At 39.1% G+C, this 18665-nt stretch overlaps 1 protein-coding gene across 2 annotated transcripts in view; it reads left to right on the top strand.

Annotated features, from left to right (window-relative positions):
• The window catches only part of ATG2B (autophagy related 2B), a 60142-nt gene that overhangs the window by 34244 nt on the left and 7233 nt on the right, over window positions 1-18665 (top strand). For both annotated transcript variants that reach the window (XM_081143812.1, XM_081143811.1), the window contains exons 24-36: window positions 1085-1191; window positions 1353-1445; window positions 2017-2087; window positions 2457-2533; window positions 2811-2981; window positions 5050-5191; window positions 6849-7051; window positions 8031-8257; window positions 9252-9360; window positions 10156-10350; window positions 11026-11127; window positions 16251-16329; window positions 16638-16845. In XM_081143812.1, the coding sequence (XP_080999938.1) occupies window positions 1085-1191; window positions 1353-1445; window positions 2017-2087; window positions 2457-2533; window positions 2811-2981; window positions 5050-5191; window positions 6849-7051; window positions 8031-8257; window positions 9252-9360; window positions 10156-10350; window positions 11026-11127; window positions 16251-16329; window positions 16638-16845 (1784 nt within the window). The remainder of the gene's footprint in view (window positions 1-1084; window positions 1192-1352; window positions 1446-2016; window positions 2088-2456; window positions 2534-2810; window positions 2982-5049; window positions 5192-6848; window positions 7052-8030; window positions 8258-9251; window positions 9361-10155; window positions 10351-11025; window positions 11128-16250; window positions 16330-16637; window positions 16846-18665) is intronic.

The raw sequence follows: 18665 nt of genomic DNA, 5'->3' as shown, positions 1-18665 counted from the left end.
CATCCAGAATGTGATTGGTCTTTTTCCTTCAAGTTTGGTCCCTAAACATTTGAGAGACAGAGTTATCCTTTATGCCTAAAGGGAAGAGATTGGGTCCAGGGCCTGTAGAGTGCCTGCACAGTGGAGCAGCAAATGATGTATATTCTTTACATGCCATAATTTCAGAATTGTTCTCTGAGCCAGTAGCATGCTTCGAGGCATTTGTAAGGATTCCTGGGATTAATTTCCAGTTTAATAACTGGATGTGGTTAATGAAATACAGTTGGTTATTTTTCAGAGGACACTGGGGAAGAAGTTAGCTCTATGTGAGAATGAAAACGAGTGCATTGATTCCTGTTAGTTTTTCTTGGAAAGGGGAACCTTTTTTGTGTGCTTGGAAAATAATAAATTATTTTAAACTTGAATGTTTTCAGAAGGTTTTTTTCCTAAAAGCATTTAGGAAACAGGAGATATTCTATCTACCTACCTACCTACCTATGGAAACATGACAAGATATTCTCTAGAATATCTGTATCTACATCTGTATACCTGTATCTGTAAAGTGGGGGTAGATAAATGGTTACTATGAACACTGAACTGGCTGTAAGGGAGAGATTTAGCCTAACCTCCTTGTTTGCTCAGATTAGAAATATGTGAGAATAGATGTTGGGGAGAGGGGTTGGTTTTCAGACTGAGCTAGGTATAAATTAAGGATAAAGAATTTCTCTGAACAGTGGGTTATTTTGAAAACCAGGTGGACAGTTTTAAGCAGTATTTAGGAAAATCTTTTTTTCAAGACTCGTTCCAAGCAAAATAATGTGAAGGTGTATTATACATACTTTGTTAGTTTCATAAGATGATTTTTCTAAGGTTTCTGTAGCATTGCAGTTGTTGGATGGGCCTTTTTATTTTAAGTTCTAGTTTTATAAATACTTTTTGAAATGAATTGCTTCAAAATGATGATTTTTTTTTCCCTTTTAGCATTATGATTTGACAATAAATGGTTGCTTTTTGTGTGAGATATTTTGTTTTACATTGGTATTGATATCATATCAAAACTTTTTTTTCTTCTAAAGCAGGGCATTTTATATTTTTGTGATTATAGATTTTATACTTCTTGAATATTGCTGATGAACCTGTTCTTGGATATAATCCTCCAACTTCACTTACAACTTTTCATGTTCATCTCTGGAGCTGTGCACTTGATTATAGGTTAGTTCACAAATTGGACAGAATAAAATTCTATTATTTAGAATATGTGCTAAGTTTTGGAGAAACCACATAATTCAGTAGAGTTAAGGTTCAAAATGCTCTTTAAGGGAGTTTCTGTTGCTGCAGGGGACTGACATTCTGATGTTTCTTTATGCTGGCAGGCCTCTCTATTTGCCAATCCGAGCTCTTCTCACTGTTGAAACATTCAGCGTTTCCAGTAGTGTTGCCTTGGATAAGTCATCTTCTACACTCAGGTACCAGTGTGAACTTCATTGTACACTAAATGCAGCTAAACTAAATCTACACTAAATCCTTGGATTAGATTCTCAGTCTTTTGTTAAAATCGGCATTCTTTTCCTAATAGCCATATCCCTCTATCCCCCTTTTCAATTTTTTTCTCTCAGATGATTCACCTTCTATTCATTACTGTATTTCATTTTTAGGGAGGAAATAATTCTCAAGATTGTTAGTTTACCTTTTTAAAATAGATATATAAACTTCCCATAATACCTGGGACACTTAGTTTTCATAATTTAAACCGTGTGAATTTGGGCATCTATTTAAAAAAAAAAACTGCTGAAATTTCAGAATTAATTTGAGATGATTTAATTTCATTCTTTACAACATTTAAATATTCCTTGCACTCTTAAGCACTGAGTTTTAAAGAAATGTTACATTTCTTTAACATTTTATAAGTTAGAGGCTGCATGTGACCTTGATAATATTTATGTGAGAAAGAATGATACAACTATGTATATAGTGATCAAGTGCATATATTCGAGGTTAGTTTCTTAGATGTTAATTTTATCTTTTTCCCCCTCTCAGAATAATCTTAGATGAAGCTGCTTTACATCTGTCTGACAAGTGTAACACTGTCACTGTGAATCTGAATAGAGGTAAGAGTTAAAGACCCAGATCTGAAATAGGTGAATGTGTTTCTGTTTTATTTGTGTACGAATATTTTAAAGAATTTAATTTTGGAATGATGCCAGTGAACTAAAGATTTTATTAAATACCAGTTTAAAGTTGTAATGTCCTTAAGTGTATCAAATTTTATATACTCTATTTTAATATAAGACAAATTTTGTTTCTAACTAAAATGAATTGTAGGATTTTTGTAGGATGAATCATATTTCTGTTGCATTATAAATATTTCTAGCATTGCCTGCCATGAATTGTAGAGATGCTAGTTTTATTAGGTGTTGGATAAGCATTTTTTGAAAGCTATACTCAAACATTTTATTAATTCGTTTTTAAAACTTTAGATTATGTTCGTGTGATGGATATGGGGCTTTTGGAATTAACCATAACTGCAGTGAAGTCTGGTTCTGATGGAGAGCAAGTAAGTTATTAAAATAAATGGAAATTTTTAGTTGTATTTTTTATTGGAGGGGCTAAAGAAGTATTGACTTTGCTATAGAATTTTTTTCCACTTACCTGATTTTGCTCAAAAATAGATAAAATATTTTAAAATGAAGGTTGAGTTACTATAAGTACACATTTCCTGCAATAAGACAAATTGTCATATAATATTTTATTTCATGTAAAACTATACAAAAAGGGAAAATTTTGCCTCTTGTTTGGAAAGATTTCACCCTTTTTCCTTGTGTCATGTCCAGACCGACTCGCGCTTTGAGTTGCACTGTTCCAGCGACGTTGTCCATGTCAGAACATGCTCAGACTCTTGTGCTGCGTTAATGAACCTCATTCAGTACATCGCAAGCTATGGCGACCTACATGCAGCCAACAAGGCGGAGATGGAGCCAGGAGCCCCTCCAAGAAAGACCACGGTATAGTCGGCAACACCATTCGTTGAACTAATTCCCCCTGCCCCATTCCAGCTGCGTGAGTGACATGTTTATGTCAGCAGGGCCTTTCTGACAGGCGTGAGATAGACCAGAAACTGAAAAATCATCTGTCTACTCCTTAGCTCAGAGGAAGGGGGTCTGGGAAGGGGCTTCCATGGGCCCTTTTGGAATATCATTCTCCTGAGTGATATTCTGCGTCTCAGAGCATCAGTCTCAACTAACATAATGCTTTCCTTAGACTTAGGTTGTTTTCATTCATCCTGAGGAAAGCAAGCATTTATCATGTAAGAGCTTGTTATATGCAGGTTGTGTGTAAAAATGCTAAGAGAAAATCGATGGCAGGAGTTGGTGGTATTACCAGGAGACTTATTCATGTCATACCGCCTCCCATGTTTGTTATCATAACACTAACCAGGTTTCCCTCTACTATCTCATGTGACTTCCTTTAACCCAGCGCTGTATAGAGGTTGAAGATTATTATCTGCTTTATAGGTGAAGAAATAAAATCCAGAGAATTTAGGTGATTTGTGGTAATTAGTAGCAGAAAGCAACAGAACTCAGCTATTTTGATTCCTGGTTCAGTGTTTTCTTTTGCCCTGAAGTGCCAGCTCTGCCCTCTCTTATGTCCAGATTGAACAACGTTCAGCTTGTCCAGCATTTTTTACATTTTTCAGTGTGTTTTCATTCTTCTTCACACCTCTGCTGTGAACAGAATTCTCATTACCTGAGGTTATGGAGCCTCCGGTAAGGGCCTGACGGCCGTGCACCCTGTCCTTCAGGATGAGCTCGCGTTTGTCTTTGTTACACCTCCGCTTTTGATTCGTACAGCTGCACTCTTCTTTTTTTTTTTTTTTAATTTTAGTTTTGTTTTAAATATTACAGATGTCCCTTTTTCTCACCAGTGACCTGTTCCACCCCATCCCTTCCCCCTCCCCAGTCCCTCTCCCCACCACTGTCCGTGTCCTTGGGTTGTGCATATATGCATATAAATTCTTTGGTTACTCTCTCCCCCTCCACCCACCTGCCCTCCTCTGTCCCTCTGACATTCGTCAGTCTCATCTATGCTTCCATGTCATTGAATCTATTCTGTTCATCAGTTTATTAAGTACAGCTGTACTCTTCTTACCGATGATAAAGGATTTCTGACTCGCTCGGCGCTCTGCTGTTGATTCTCTTTTTGGAAACATTCTCCAGTTTATTAAAAGTTATTTTAAATTATCCCTTTCAAATTGGATCTTTGCATTTAATTTTATTATTTTAATTCTTTTTTCTTTTACTTTTTTATTGAATGTATTGGGGTGCCATTTGTTAATAAAATTATACAGGTCTCAGGTGTACAGTTCTGTAAGACATCATCCGTATATTGTACTGTGTGCTCACCACCCCAAGTCAAGCCTCCTCCATCACCATTTATCCCCCCGTACCCTCTTCTACCTCCTCCAGCCCCCTCTGGTAATCATCATAGCATCTTTCCGTTTTAGTCATGCTCACTTTTAAAAGCATGATCTGGATTTAATGAATCCTGCAGTTCACTAACTGAAATGGTTAAGCATCAGGGCTGGAATTGAATCCGTGAAGCACCATTTGGAATTCCCTCTTGTGTATGCCCCCCTGCACTGTCCTGACCTAGCCATTCCAAGAAATGAGGCTGTGAGCTACGATGACTTTATCTTGAAAGCGTGAAAGTCCTATAGCCGGCAGGTTTGAGCAAGTCAGACTCCACAGAGCGAGATCCCCTGTCCCCCAGCTTTATGGCACTTTTTTCACCTACTCTGTCTTCTAATGTGTTGCCTCTTCCTGATCCCAGTTCTTTGGACTGGTTTTGAGGCAATGACACATTAATTTTATGTGCCAGCAGTTGCTGGGATGAGATGATACCAAAAAACTTAAGATGCAAATGCAACAGCTGCTGGGTAGAATATAGAAAAATGAATATGTTCCTGTTTCTCGTGTTTTTGTGAAATGTAGTGTTTTTCAGGGACAAAGTAATGTGAAATAGTTTGCTTTCAGAGAAATTTCAGTTATTTTTAATTAGTTTCTTTGACTGTAGGTAGATTCTGGTGGTCGGCTGTCCTCACGAGGCCCAGTACTTCCTGAAGCCGATCAGCAGATTTTACGGGATCTGATGAGTGATGCCATGGAGGAGATTGATGTACACCAGGCTGCTTCCTCTGTGAAGCCACAGTCCAACGGTAAGACAGACCTTTTCTCTGGAAGCCCTGATGCTACAGTCGAGGCTTACAGTATTCGTGTTCTTATAAATTCTTCAAGAAGTAACTTATTAAAGAAAAACAAGCCTGAGGTTTGGTAGATGTTTCTTAGTCACTCAGCTGTGTTTATTGAGTGTCTAGTAGACCAGTAATACTGACTAGGGTGTTGTAGGGGATGCAGATTGAGTGGAAGACAGAGCTTATGTTTTCTGGTAGCTTACAGGTTAATAAAACAAACTGGCACTAAACCAGACTTCGAATGATTTAGAAAAGGTAAAACAGAAACACTTCAGAATGTGTCATGTATTCTAACTGCTGTTTGGAAAGGATTGGAATTGTGCATTAGACTTTGGAGCAAGTGCAATGAATTGGCTTTTAAAAAGTGGATTGGACTTAGGTATGTAGAGGGGAGAGAGCAGGTCATTAGCATCAAGAGGTATGGACAAAGGCATGTGGGAGCCCTAATCACCCAGCAACTCAGCCTATTGCTGTAGCAAAAGCTCCCTCTTATTGAAAAGAATTAGACACTAAAGTTGGATAGGCAGGCAGGTGGAACCATGGGGGGCATCTAAATATTTGGAAGTATGTATTTAAAAATGTTTTTCTAATCGGATGAATTTAGCTATTTCTGTATGTTGTTGAACTCTTAATTGTTAAAACTTATTTTATGGTGTTATAAGACTTTAGCATTAAATGCTGCTTTTGTTCTAAATTTGAAGTGAATGGGAACCTTCAGCTTCCTATGTACCACATTATCTGTAATAAATATTAGCAGCTGACCTACTTATGTGGGAAAGAATATTGAATGGCTGTTTATTGAGCAGCTTTAATACACAAGGTTCCATACTAGGCACTGGGCACTTACAAAGATGTGTGAATTCAAGGTGCTGCCATGGACAAATTAAAATCTATCACTGAGCCTCTTGAGGCTAAATGTCCCTGTATTCTTCTTAGTGTTCTCAATCCATATTAAGTGTTTGGTTTGAATGACTGAATAGAGAAAGACTTGTTGAATCTAGTATGAAATAAAGTATATAAAAATGTACGTTTACATACAGATTTTGGTGCAAATGCACTCTTTTGTGAACTTCATATTGAGAGAGCTACCTGAGAACAGGTGTCCCATGTGTGTACCCAGCACCCCAAGAAGTTGTCTCTTTGTGGCTTAGAGTCACTTGCAGACCTGCTCAGCAGCTGTTTCCCCACCCTCTCCAAAAGCAGAGATTGCTTGTAGTTTTAGGTGCTGGGTACATCCAGTTTTCCCTGCTCTTGCAATATTGTCCAAGGAGTTTCTTCCAGAGCTCTACCCACAGGATGGAATTGTCAATAGGAAATTCTGGCTAAAACCAAACTCCAGTCAACGCTAGTCAGCTGCTGCTGAATTCCTTAGCTTCTCTAACACAGATAGCTAAGAGGAGACTAGCTTCATGAGACCATCATTTACTCTTTCCTTAGAGAGCTTCAGACTTATTTTTAGTCTTTTTATTAGCAGTCAGAGGATTATTGTAAGAAAAAGTGAGATTTTGCAGGTGAAAGCGCTCAACATGATGTGTCTGACACAGAGTTAAAATGCTTTCTAAGTGTTATTGTCGATGCTTCAGAATGTGCTGAAACTGACTGCTGTCATCTTTCTTCCTAGGTGTGTTGGATGAAAAATGTCATGTTCAGGAGCCGTGCTGTTCAGACCTCTTCCTGTTTCCAGATGAGAGTGGGAATGTGTTCCAGGAGCCTGGCCCCACTTACGCCTCCTTCACCCACCACTTGATTAGTGATGCAGTGACAGGTGTGCCCACAGAAAATGACGACTTTTGCATTCTCTCTGCACCAAGAGCAACCTTTCAGGTAATAAATTGATAACATAATTGAGACCTTAAGATAGCGTTAAAAATCAAATTGATCAAAGGCCAAAAAGGGTCTTTAGATTTTAACTCTTTCTAGTTCAGAATTACTTTGTTTTATAATTTACTATTAATGCTCTATAAATGTTCGTTATGCTTTGCTAGTTCTATGACACATCTCTCAAAGCCTCAGAGAAGAATGCTCTATATTTGCAAAATTACTTCATAAATGATTGAACTACAGATGATGTGTGTAATAAGATAACTCTTCAGGGTGGGGAGTTTCATGGCAGAAAGGGCTGCTGCACAGAGTTGCTAGTCCAAGAACTGGGAGAGGTAAGATGTGGTTTGTGTGAAGGCTGATGGTTGGCTGATAGACATAATTTTCATTTTAGAGTCATGCCCACATTTAAAAAGCCTGGTCTGCATTTAATGAATCCACAGTTCACTAACCAAAATGGTTAAGCATTGGTGCTAGAATTCAACCCCATTCAAAACGAGTCACTGTTTAGTGTGTGTATGTTTTAAACTGCTCAATAGTAACTTAGTTGGTGAGTGCATTTATTTGACTAAGTTCTGGGGAATCGAAAGCAATCAAATTCAGGATAAACTCATTAGTAAGAACATGGTAATTTGATCAGGATGTTGAAGTATGTCAGGTTTGGAATACAATATTGACTCTGAATTGAAGAACTAAACACAGACACATACGCACTAAACCTGTGCCTTTTTATTGTAGTTTACAAAGCCAAGTTATAGATTATAAAAAATCCTTATGGAGTACTTTGCACAGAACAGAGAGTCCACTTTATGGTTAATGCAGAATATCTTCTGTGATGATTAATTTCAGTACTCATTATCCCATTTTACACATTGAAATTACTAGGAAGAATGCAGAATCCTGAAGTCCCATTGAGACAGGCAGCATGGCCAGTGGTTTTTACTGACACAAGACAGTATGTGTTACCTTTTCTTTCTTTCAGGAGAAGGAAGAAGAACCGGTTGTAAAAATAATGGTCGATGATGCGATTGTGATAAGAGACAATTACTTCAGTCTGCCGGTGAGGAAGACGGACTCGAGCAGAGCCCCGTTACACTTTCCCGTCCCTGTCGTTCGGTATGTGGTTAAAGAAGTCTCTCTTGTGTGGCACCTTTATGGAGGGAAGGACTTTGGAGCAGCCCCTCCTGCCTCTCCAGCTAAAAGTTACATGTAAGTTAAAATCATTGCTACGTAAGTTTATTTGGCAGGCCAGTGTATTCTTTTTGTAGAAAATATGTAGCATTTATTGTTTTAAGAATTATTAATAAAGTATTATTAAAAATTTGTAATTTGTGTTACTCTTTAAATGTTAGTGTTGGAGTTCTCTGTTTTGTAAACTTATTTGCAATGTTTGTATTTTACTAAAATGTGGTGACTTAAGTGATTTCCATTCAGCAAAATTTTTTTGGTACCTACCATGTGCCAGAGCCTGTGTTAGAGGCACATTCACTAAAATGAGTATGACCCAGACCCTGCCCTGGGTTCAAAAGGGAGAGACAGCTTATGAACAACTGAGGGCAGTGAAGTGTGTGCGTCAGGAGGCAGGGACCATGTGCGGCCCTGAATCTCCAGCATGCGGCTCGGTCCCAAGTGGAGTCCATGCTCCTGAGGGCCTTGTTAAAAGGGTGTGTTACTTGGTAGAGCCAGAAGAGAGCTGCATAGAGGACCAGGTAGTGGACAGACAGTCTCACTGGGGTTGCAGGACAGAAAAGGCTTCATGAGGTGGTAATCTTTGGCGCAACAGTGTAATGATGTTTTCTATTTAAAAGTAATTTTTTAAACACTTGCAAGTTTACTGTAAATGTTTTCTGTATTCATTGGAATTTCTAGGACCTGTGCTCTGACCGTCAGGGGTTTCTGAAGTAACGGGAACATATAAGGAGGTCTTATTTCCAAGTCTGTCCTGTGCTATGAACAGCCATATCATAGTTAAGGTTTTCCTGTTTAGCAAGCAGACGATTGCCGCCGTGGCAGTAATAAAATTCATGTTCGCAGTGTCTCCACAGTATAAAAGCTGTGGTTTCGATTTATGATCATACATTTGTGGCAGTGTTCTCACAGCTCTGTAATCTTACTTCTTTTCATCTTGTTATTTTTCCTGAGGTCATTCATTACCTTTCTTTGAATATTCCTTTAATACAAGCTGTTTTTTTTTCAATTATAGTAGTCCCCACAGTTCACCTTCCCACACGCCCCCAAGACATGGACGTAATACGGTCTGTGGGGGAAAAGGAAGAAACCATGACTTTTTGATGGAAATACAATTAAGCAAGGTAAGGTGGCATCATGAAAGGGAAGTTCCATGGAGTAGGAGCATTAGTGAGGGTTTAGCAGTGCACCAACCTGCACCCTCCCCCCCCCCCCATGTGCAAGCACCAGAATCTCCTTGAGGGCTTGTTAAAACGCAGGTCACTGGGCCACAGTTTCTGATTTGGTAGATCTGAGATAGGGCCCACGAGTATGCATTTTTAATGACTTCTCAGGTGGTTCTGATACTGCTTTTCCCAGGACCACACTTGGGGAACTACTGCCTGGAGTATCTATGTGGGAAAGCCTGTGTTGGGTAGCATACCTGTCAGGTCCTCTGTGAACATCTAGAGACCAGTAGGGCCAGGCCCCCGGTGACATTACATATATTTAATTCTGTCAGCTTGTCTGGGATTGTGCTAAGTGTCATATATTAGGGTGCTTAATTTGGAACTATTATAATGATGCCAGTTCCATATATTTAATTGTGTCCTTGCTTGCTTTGACACTTAAACCCTGTTTTCACTGATTCATTTTCAAGCAATTTCATAGGTATGCAAGATAATAATTGTATATCTTATTCCCATGGAGGGTTTTGCTGGGAAAGGATAGAGATTTTGCCAAGCTCAAATAAGAACTGTCAGTCAAGCTTATCCTGTGTGGTAGAATCCACACAGATCAATAAACAGGTGAACAGATGAAGGAATGTCATGTTCTCTGAAAGTGGAATAGAAAGCTGAGAATTCAAAGAATATGAGTGATATTTTGCATTGCAAAGAGAAAATCAAGGTGGCCTTGTGTTCTTCCTCCTGTCTGTGAAGGTGAAGTTTCAGCATGAGGTCTACCCCCCATGTAAGCCGGAGTGCGACCCCAGCCTCTTGGAACACCCAGTCTCCCGGCAGGTGTTCATCGTGCAGGATCTTGAAATTCGAGATCGGCTGGCCACATCGCAGATGAATAAGTTCTTGTACCTGTATTGCAGTAAGGAAATGCCTCGAAAAGCTCATTCCAACATGGTAAAATTGAAAACTTTATATTTTTGTTATATGTGGTTCAGAAAAGTGTTTTTATTATATCTAACTGCAGAAGATTTAGATTGGGGAAAATTATTGGATGTTTTTTCCCAATTTAATATGAAAATCCTCTTTAAATATGCTGCTTAAAATTTTATGGTTTAAAAATTATTTTACTTGTCACTTCTAGGGTCCATTAACTAAAATCATCAATATAATGATAGCTGAGGGAAACCGGAAGTCCATAGTGATCTGCACAAAGTATTCAGTATTGCAGGGTGGAATAGGAATGATTGATTAGCTGAGGACTCTAGGAGAGAATGCTGGGGAAGCCGTCTCTGGAATGCAGGCCTGTGGGTTAGCACCAGGGCTCAGCGGACTCCCGAGACTGCATGTATGATGCATGTGCACGTATGATGCCATGTGCACGTACAACACATGTGCACGCATGATGCTGTGTGCATTTTTCCCTCTGAAGAGAGCCCATTTCTTTCATTAGATTCTCGAGGGAGTGTGGGACCCAGAAAAGTTTGATCTAGGTTTTTATGGAAAGAGGGTAAACAATTTCACTTTTTGTTCTAATATAGAAATTAATTTTTTTCTTTTTCTTTTTTTAAAAATGAGAACAAAGTCATAATATCTTTGGGGAAAATATGTTTTCTCTCTTTTATTTTGTAGTTGACAATTAAAGCACTACATGTGCGCCCGGAGTCAGGCAGGTCACCACAGGAGTGCTGCTTGAGAGTGTCGCTGATGCCCCTTCGCCTCAACATCGACCAGGTTTGTACTGCGAGTGTAATTCATGGGACTGTGGTGAAATACATATCCCACATTCGGAATGAGAGACTTAATCCAGTGCAATTAAATGCTTATTATTTAACTTTTGTGCAAGTTGCACAATTAACACAGACTTCTGCTGGTAAAGAGCAGGGCGCATTTATTAGGCTTTTGGAGTCGGACCTGTTGGTGAGTAAACGCTCTTAGATGCTCTCTCCAGTCTCCTCATGGGCTGCATGATGATGCTGCACTTGAACCTGCTGTTTAGTCTAATTCTCACGTACATACTTCTAGTGCAGATATGCAGATATTTTCAGAGAGTCTTAAAGGGATCCCTGAAATATGATTGAAAGATAGAAAGGATTGTGTCTTCGTCGCAGCACCTGGAAGACAATTCCTTCTGCTCTGGGTAAAATGACAAATTAGAAAATTGACACCTAAACAGGCCATAAATGACAGAGATTTATGGAAAGACATAAAGGAATCCGCTTTCCCATATTCTAACAAGCATCCCATCAAATTATTCTGGGTTTTGTTTTGAGCCAGATTGCTGTTCAAAACATAGTTGGTGCCTCTTCTGCAAACTATTCAAGATACATGGAAATATGATGCCTTGTAGTGACACAGTGCAGTGGTGAAGAGCCTAGGCTTGGAGTCAGACCTGGGTTGAAATTTCAGGGTTTTTTTTGTAGTTTGTGGCTTTGGATAAGTTACTTAACTTCTCCAGGCCTCAGTTTCTTCAGTGATAAAGTTGAAGAAATAGTAGTACAAGTAGCATCATTTTTTAAACAGAGGATTAAATGAGACAAGTGTATGTAAAATGTTTAGCCTGGTGCCTGGCACAGAATGTTAAAGATCATGTAACAACTGAGGAAAATAAATGGAGTTTTAAAAATGATCTGCTTCTGAAATAACAAGCCCCCCTCTTACACCTTATGTTGGTGTGAACTCAGGTTTGGAAACAGAGTGTTTATGGGATGGTAGCATTATCTGTTCACTTAATATTGACTGAAAAATGTTGATTTGTTATTTAAATAAGTAACAGATATTTCAGAAATAAACTTAAATAATATTTATATTTTAAACAAAATATAGGCATATCTCAGAGAAAATGTATTGTGAAACAGAAGTTTAGCACCACTTTACATTGATATTTGTAGCTTCTGAGCTGGGTCAGACTTACCAAGGAGAACTTTAGATTTATGTTTTCTCATTATGAGAAGAGTATCTTTCGATGCCCATATTTTAACTTAACTTATCTGTACATTGGCCTAGTAGGAATATGATGAAGTATTTATGGGAAATTTCATCTGTGGAAATCACATGCAAGCACAAATTTGACAAGGTACATCTTTATGGCACGACTTCACCAGACTTAGCAAGCCCAATTTTCCTTAATAGACTTCGCTTTAATATTGAGCTTAATTTCTTCTTTAGAACTATAAAGCATTATGATTTTAAAATGGGGAAATATTAATCTTAGAGAAAACAGTCAGGGAAATAAATGTTATGACTAAACTGAAGAGGAATGGGAAATAATTCCCCAAGATAAGAAGCCTGGGAAACAAAGCCGTGCTACAGATGTGTGGGCCTCAGGGAGGAATGCTGCTGCTTATGAAATCCTTTCTAGTTGGCAGCTTCTAAGATCCGCACACCATCTTTTGAGATGGCAAATGGTCATCTGGATAGAAAACCAAATATTTATGTTCTTCATTTTTCTTTTTGCAAAGAAGTCAGTTGATGAATGATAATGCTTTGAGTGGTATTTTTCTTACCAAGCGTATCTTTCTTTTATTTATCTCCACTGGCTCATAGACAGTAAGTATGAAAGCAACACATTGTTTTCTCATGTTTTTAAAAAGCTGCGTTGCGGCTGAAGTTCAGTGCAATTGCTTCCAAAGCTCAGTGTGCCTGTAGGGTAGGCAGGAAACTGCACAGATGGAGTGATCTCCAACTACGGGGGTAAATAGATGATGAAGGTCATAGAACTAGGCCGTTTGAAATCTGAAATATGAAGGGGCCAGATTTCCTGACTCTCCTAGTCTGGTATTCATTTTAGTGCTGAACTGCCTGGAAATCTTTGTAGGGAAGATATGCTAATTAATCCCAAATCATGTGCTGAATGCCAGCCTCACCCCAGGTTCTGTCCCAGCATGCCAGGGACACAAAGATGAATAAACATCTATCCTGAAAGGTCTCCATGCAGTGTGGGGAGACCAGCGTAAAACACGACACCACCCGTGGGGAGTATATGTGATAAAGACAGGCTTAGGGTGAGATGCACCCTAACCCAGCAGAGGCAGGCTGGGTTTGGAAGAGTGGGGGGTGATCGGGAATCACCTCCTGCAGGAGGTGACACTTGAGTAGGTCTTAAGGAATGCATGGAGTTAGCCTTGCTAAGGTTTTTGTGAAAACATGACGGCCTAATTCGGGCTAGAAGAGCAGGTGTGAGGCCATTTGGGCGGGATAAGCAAGTGCTCAGCTGAGGCTGGAAATGATGACTGTGTAGCAGGACCAGTTTGCACATTTGTGACTCTTCAGCATCATTGCTTAATTGCCTGAGTATGACATTAAAAGTAATTCTTTTAACACTTGGTCACATTGTACTGTTAATATCTTCTATCAGAGCACCTTTTTTTTCTTTTTTCTTTTTCTTTTAATCCTTATCAGAGGATATTTTTTCCATTGCTTTTCAGAGAAAGTGGAAGGGAGGGAGAGAGAGAGAGAGAGAGAGAGAGAGAGAAACATCGATGTGAGAGAGACTCATCATTGGTTTCCTCCCACACATGCCCCTACCGGGGCTGGGGATCGAGCCTACAACCAAGGTACGTGCCCTTGGCCAAATCGAACCCAGGACCCTTCAGTCCACGGGCCGACGCTCTAACCACTGAGCAAAACCGGGTAGGGTTTAAAGCTAGAAATGACTATTTTGTAGTGCAGGTTTAGCATAAATAATAAACCGAATTTTTAAGTTTAAAAAAATCAATTGTATTGAAGTATAATTTGCATATAATAAATACACAGATTTTAGGTGTACAGTTGGAGCTTGACAAATATATACACTTGAGTAACTCCAACACCAATTGAAATATAGAACATTTTCTGTACCCTCCAAAGTTTCCTCATGTCCCTTTGTAGTCAGTCTCCATCTCCCCAAAACAACCACCGACCTCATTTCTATCTCCATAGATTAGCTTTTACCATTCACAACTTCATGTGAATGGAATTCTGTCTGGCTTCCCTTCCTCAACATTATGTCACTAAGATTTATCTGCGCTGTAGCATGTATAGCAGCCTATTAATTTTTATTGCTGAGTAGTGCCACTGTATGGGTGCACCACAGTTTTTTTATTCATTTACTTAATGATTTACATTTAGGTTGTTTTCGTGGTTTTGGCTTTTATGAATAAAGCTGTTGGAAATTTGTGTATAAGTCTTTTTATGGATATATGTTTTCATTTTTATTGGGTATTATAAACAGAATTTCCGGATCATAGGGTAGATGTGTGTTTAACTATTATAAGAAGCAGCCAAACAGTTTTCCATGGTGGTTGCCCCATTGTCTGTTCCCACCAGTAACATGGGAACTGCAGCAGCTTCACACTCTCACCTGACTTGGTATTACTGTCTTTTTAATTTTAGCTGTTGTACTTGGTGTTCATGGTGGTTTTAATTTAGATTTCCCTGATGCCTAACGGTGCTGTGGGTCTTTTCATGTACTTATCTGCCATTTGTTTATCTTCTTTAGTGAAGTGTCTCTGTGTTGCTAGTTTTAAAATTAGGTTGTTAGTGTTATGAATTCTAAAGAGTTCAGCATAAATACCAAAATAAAAAAAATTTTGAGGACATTTTGAAAAGCCAATGATTAGTATCTCTTTGTTTTTTCTTTTTCTTTATGTGTGTGTGCATTTTTAGTAAAAGTGGGTAAACCACTGTCTCTTTAGTCTTCCTTTTTTAAAGAGCACATTTATACCTGGAATTTTCTTTGTTTTTTGAAGGCAGTCATAAAAAAAGCATAGCATTAATGTATCACCACCTAGTGGCCAAAGAATAACATTTCATATACTGTTAGCTTTGTTAACATCTAATATTTGATATATATGTGTGTGTGTGTATATATCCACATATATAGTAATATATAAATGTATATAATGTAAATAATATATAAAATGTGTGTGTAAAGCATAATATAATGAACAGTTCACGAACCCACTGCCCTACTGCAGAGCCAGTGTGTTTCCAGTACTGTTGACATGACTGCTTGTTGTTCAGTCCCATCTGCCACATTACCTAGAAAATGCCTTTCTGACTTTTATCACCTACACTTCTGATCAATGTGATCAGTAGTTGGTCAGATTTTTTGGAATTGCCAAATTTTGTGTGTGCTACCAAATATTGTGATGCTATAGTTTACCTTCACATTGCATTTTGGTGCAATATTAATGCTTTATCCTAACTTAGGACTTTTTAAATGGAAGGGAAGTGTAAAGAACAGGTTCAGGCATTTAATTTTCATGTTCTTCAAAACGGATTTGTCAGTTTGAGTGAGGAAGGCAAAATGAAGCTGCCAGTAGTGGGCAAATAGGGCTGTGTCGGCAGCATCAAGCTGGATCCATACATTTTTGTTCATAATTTTATAATTTCAGAAGAGGCCAAACTGAATGGGTGATTTAATTTAATTTTAATTTTGAATGTCATGCCCAGTGAAGAAAATGTAACATAGTGGTAAAAGCAGAAATGAGACAGTGAGAACTTTAAGGCACATGTAAGTATCCAGGACATGCTAGCTGCTGTAGTTATTGTTAGTAATATTACCACCACCCAGGCAGAGTTAGAACTGATGCCAAATGAGAGGGAGGGTGCTGTGCTTCTAAGAAAATGATGATGTACTTTGATTTAGAAGTAGCTCTGTAATTTTAAGTTCTGTGTCTTAACTTTCACATCTCTAACAGGGAAGTGTGAGTGAATGTGTGAGAGTGAGCAAGAGAATGAGGGTAGGAACAATGCCCGACACAGTAAGGACTCAGGAAATTACAGCTGTCTATGAACAGTTAGCTTCAAAGGTTTAGAAATAGATGTGCCTTTCCCCCCCTCCTTTTACTTATAATTACATCTCTCAACTTTAGGATGCCCTGTTCTTCCTGAAGGATTTTTTCACAAGTCTTTCGACAGAAGTAGAGCTTCTCATGGCTCCAGATCCAGAAGGTACTAAATGTGTCGTTGAAAAAGTCCATAACAAGTACTCAGATTGATTTTGTTATAAGGCCTTTTTGAGAATGTACTTATATAGTCTTCATTTTCGTTTATATAAATGTGTCCTGTGTTTATTTTTGTTAAATTATGCAAATACAGTTTATGTAAAAGTAATAATTTCAAAGGTGAAAGTCAGTTTTCTCTGTACCAGTTAAAGTGTTTATTAAATGAAATGTAGTAAAACAAGTTAGATCTAGGTTGCTGTAAATGGTTGCTCTAAGGAAACACCCAATTTTTCAAAAGTGCGCATTACATTTCAGTTAAGAAGTCTCCTGGAGCTGATGTCACCTGCAGTTTGCCAAGGCATTTAAGTACCTCAAAGGAGCCAAGTCTAGTTCTTTCTTTCCCTGGGCCAAAGCAGCCTTCCCCAAACGACAGTGCCAACGTGGCAGAAGTGGTTAACGGGGAGGAAGAGCAGGCCTTCTCGGCTGAAGAGGCATCCTTTAATGACCAGCCTGTGTTTTTTAGGTAAATCATTTAATTTTTATAACAGGGAAGTTCTTTTAGGTTTGGAAGATTGTTCTTTAATCCGTTTGTGTTCGGGTAGTCCTGAGGCTACCAGTGCCTCTTCCCACTGCCAAATCATCAGCCAGTGTACTTATTTATCTGTGTCCCACCTCTCATTTTACACGTTGTGACCCTAGTGGAGGAGTCTTCTCTGTTGATTCTGTAGCAGGAGTTTCCTTTTCCTCTTAACTTCTCCCCTTCCTCCTGTCCCTGTCTTCCCAGTCACTGTACGGCCCCTTTGTGCCTCCTCAAACAGGTGCTTTTCCTTTCCTCTGTTCCTTTACCCACCTCACCTTCGATATCCCTCCCTTTTTTCTTATGGGAGTTTTCTCTCTAGTTTTCTCTGTCTGCCCTCCCCGTCACGGTTGTGTCTTTCCTGCCCCCTCCCTCCCTGGCTAAGTTGGCACTACCAGGAAGCCCAGGTCCCGGTGCTGCTATCTGCTGTGACTCCTGACCAACCGCCTGGCGAGCTGGTTACACACTGGAGCACATCCCTCCTTTCCAGACCATTCACTGCCCCATCTTCTTTCTCGCCCGACCCTCCATGGTGGGGCTGGAGCCCTGGCTCTATTGGGAGGAGAAAGGGTAACGATCAGACCCGCCTGTGCTGTAAGGGACAAGTAGCTACCTTCCCTGGTTTTCTGTGCTCCTCTCCCATTGACATCAGTGGTCCCTCTAAGTTCTGAGGTGAGACTTTAGGTTTTAAATATCATGTATACTGATGAAAGATTAAAAAATATACATATATGAGAATTGGGAAGACCCTGGGGTAGATGATCTCTGGTGGTTCCAAACCGTCCCACCAAAAAATAAGACCCTTTCTTATTATTTTCACACATTGATCTTTTCCTTTTTAAAAAATTTGCTCCCCCCAAAATTGTGTATTCTAAGTAATAATTTGAATTTGAATTTTATATGAATCGCATATAAACTACCAATTTGGTTTTTGTGAATGCTGGATAAGTAGTATAAAAGAAATTGAATTGTTAAAATTCTGGCCTGAAAGCAAAGAAATCTGACATTTTTTAGCTTTTATGGCAGTCTTACTTATGTGCCATTTAGGTAATTGTTTATTTTTTTCATTAGACTATTTAAAATAGCTTACACATTTCTGTTTCTACTCTCAAACTCTCCTAGAGGGCCCAGGACCCTGGGAGGGTAATCAGTGCTATAGTCCAGGTTACTCACTGTAGAAATGAGGAAGTTGATACCCAGAGAGGTGAGCTGACTTGCTCAAGACCACACAGTGAGTGGTTGAGTCAGGACTAGAACACAGGACTTAATCCTGAATTCAGTGCATTTTCCAAGGGATGGCCTAGTAAGTTTTCCCCAACACTTATTCAACATTTATTTATCCAGCGAATACTATATGTATGCCACATTTTATTCTAGTCACAGTGAACACAGTAGAGAAAAATGCCCACTTAACTGAACTTAAAAATAATTAAGACATACTATTATGTGCCATGGGGAAAAAAGTAAGAAAGGAAGAGGAAGGTGTTGAGGGGCTGTTGCTCTGAGAACCACATGGAGATGAATATTGAGAAGACGAGAGAGGACCTGGGTCCCAGGCTTCTTGTAGTGATCGATGTGAAGACAGCATTTCATTTTACCGTAGGTGAAGTGGTCTTTGTGGACAGCTTACATTGATTCTGTAGGGAAAACGTGTTTCAGGTTCCAGTGCACAGTTCAGCCTCTGGAAGCCAGCTCCTTCTGTCTGATGCGTGCCTTCAGTGTATAATGTCCTCATAGAGTTCCCAGGGTTTGAGTTTCGATAGCCT

Source organism: Miniopterus schreibersii (genome assembly GCF_964146895.1).
Source record: "Miniopterus schreibersii genome assembly, chromosome: 1".
NCBI lineage: Eukaryota > Metazoa > Chordata > Mammalia > Chiroptera > Miniopteridae > Miniopterus > Miniopterus schreibersii.
This window is presented reverse-complemented; position numbering and strand designations above follow the sequence as displayed.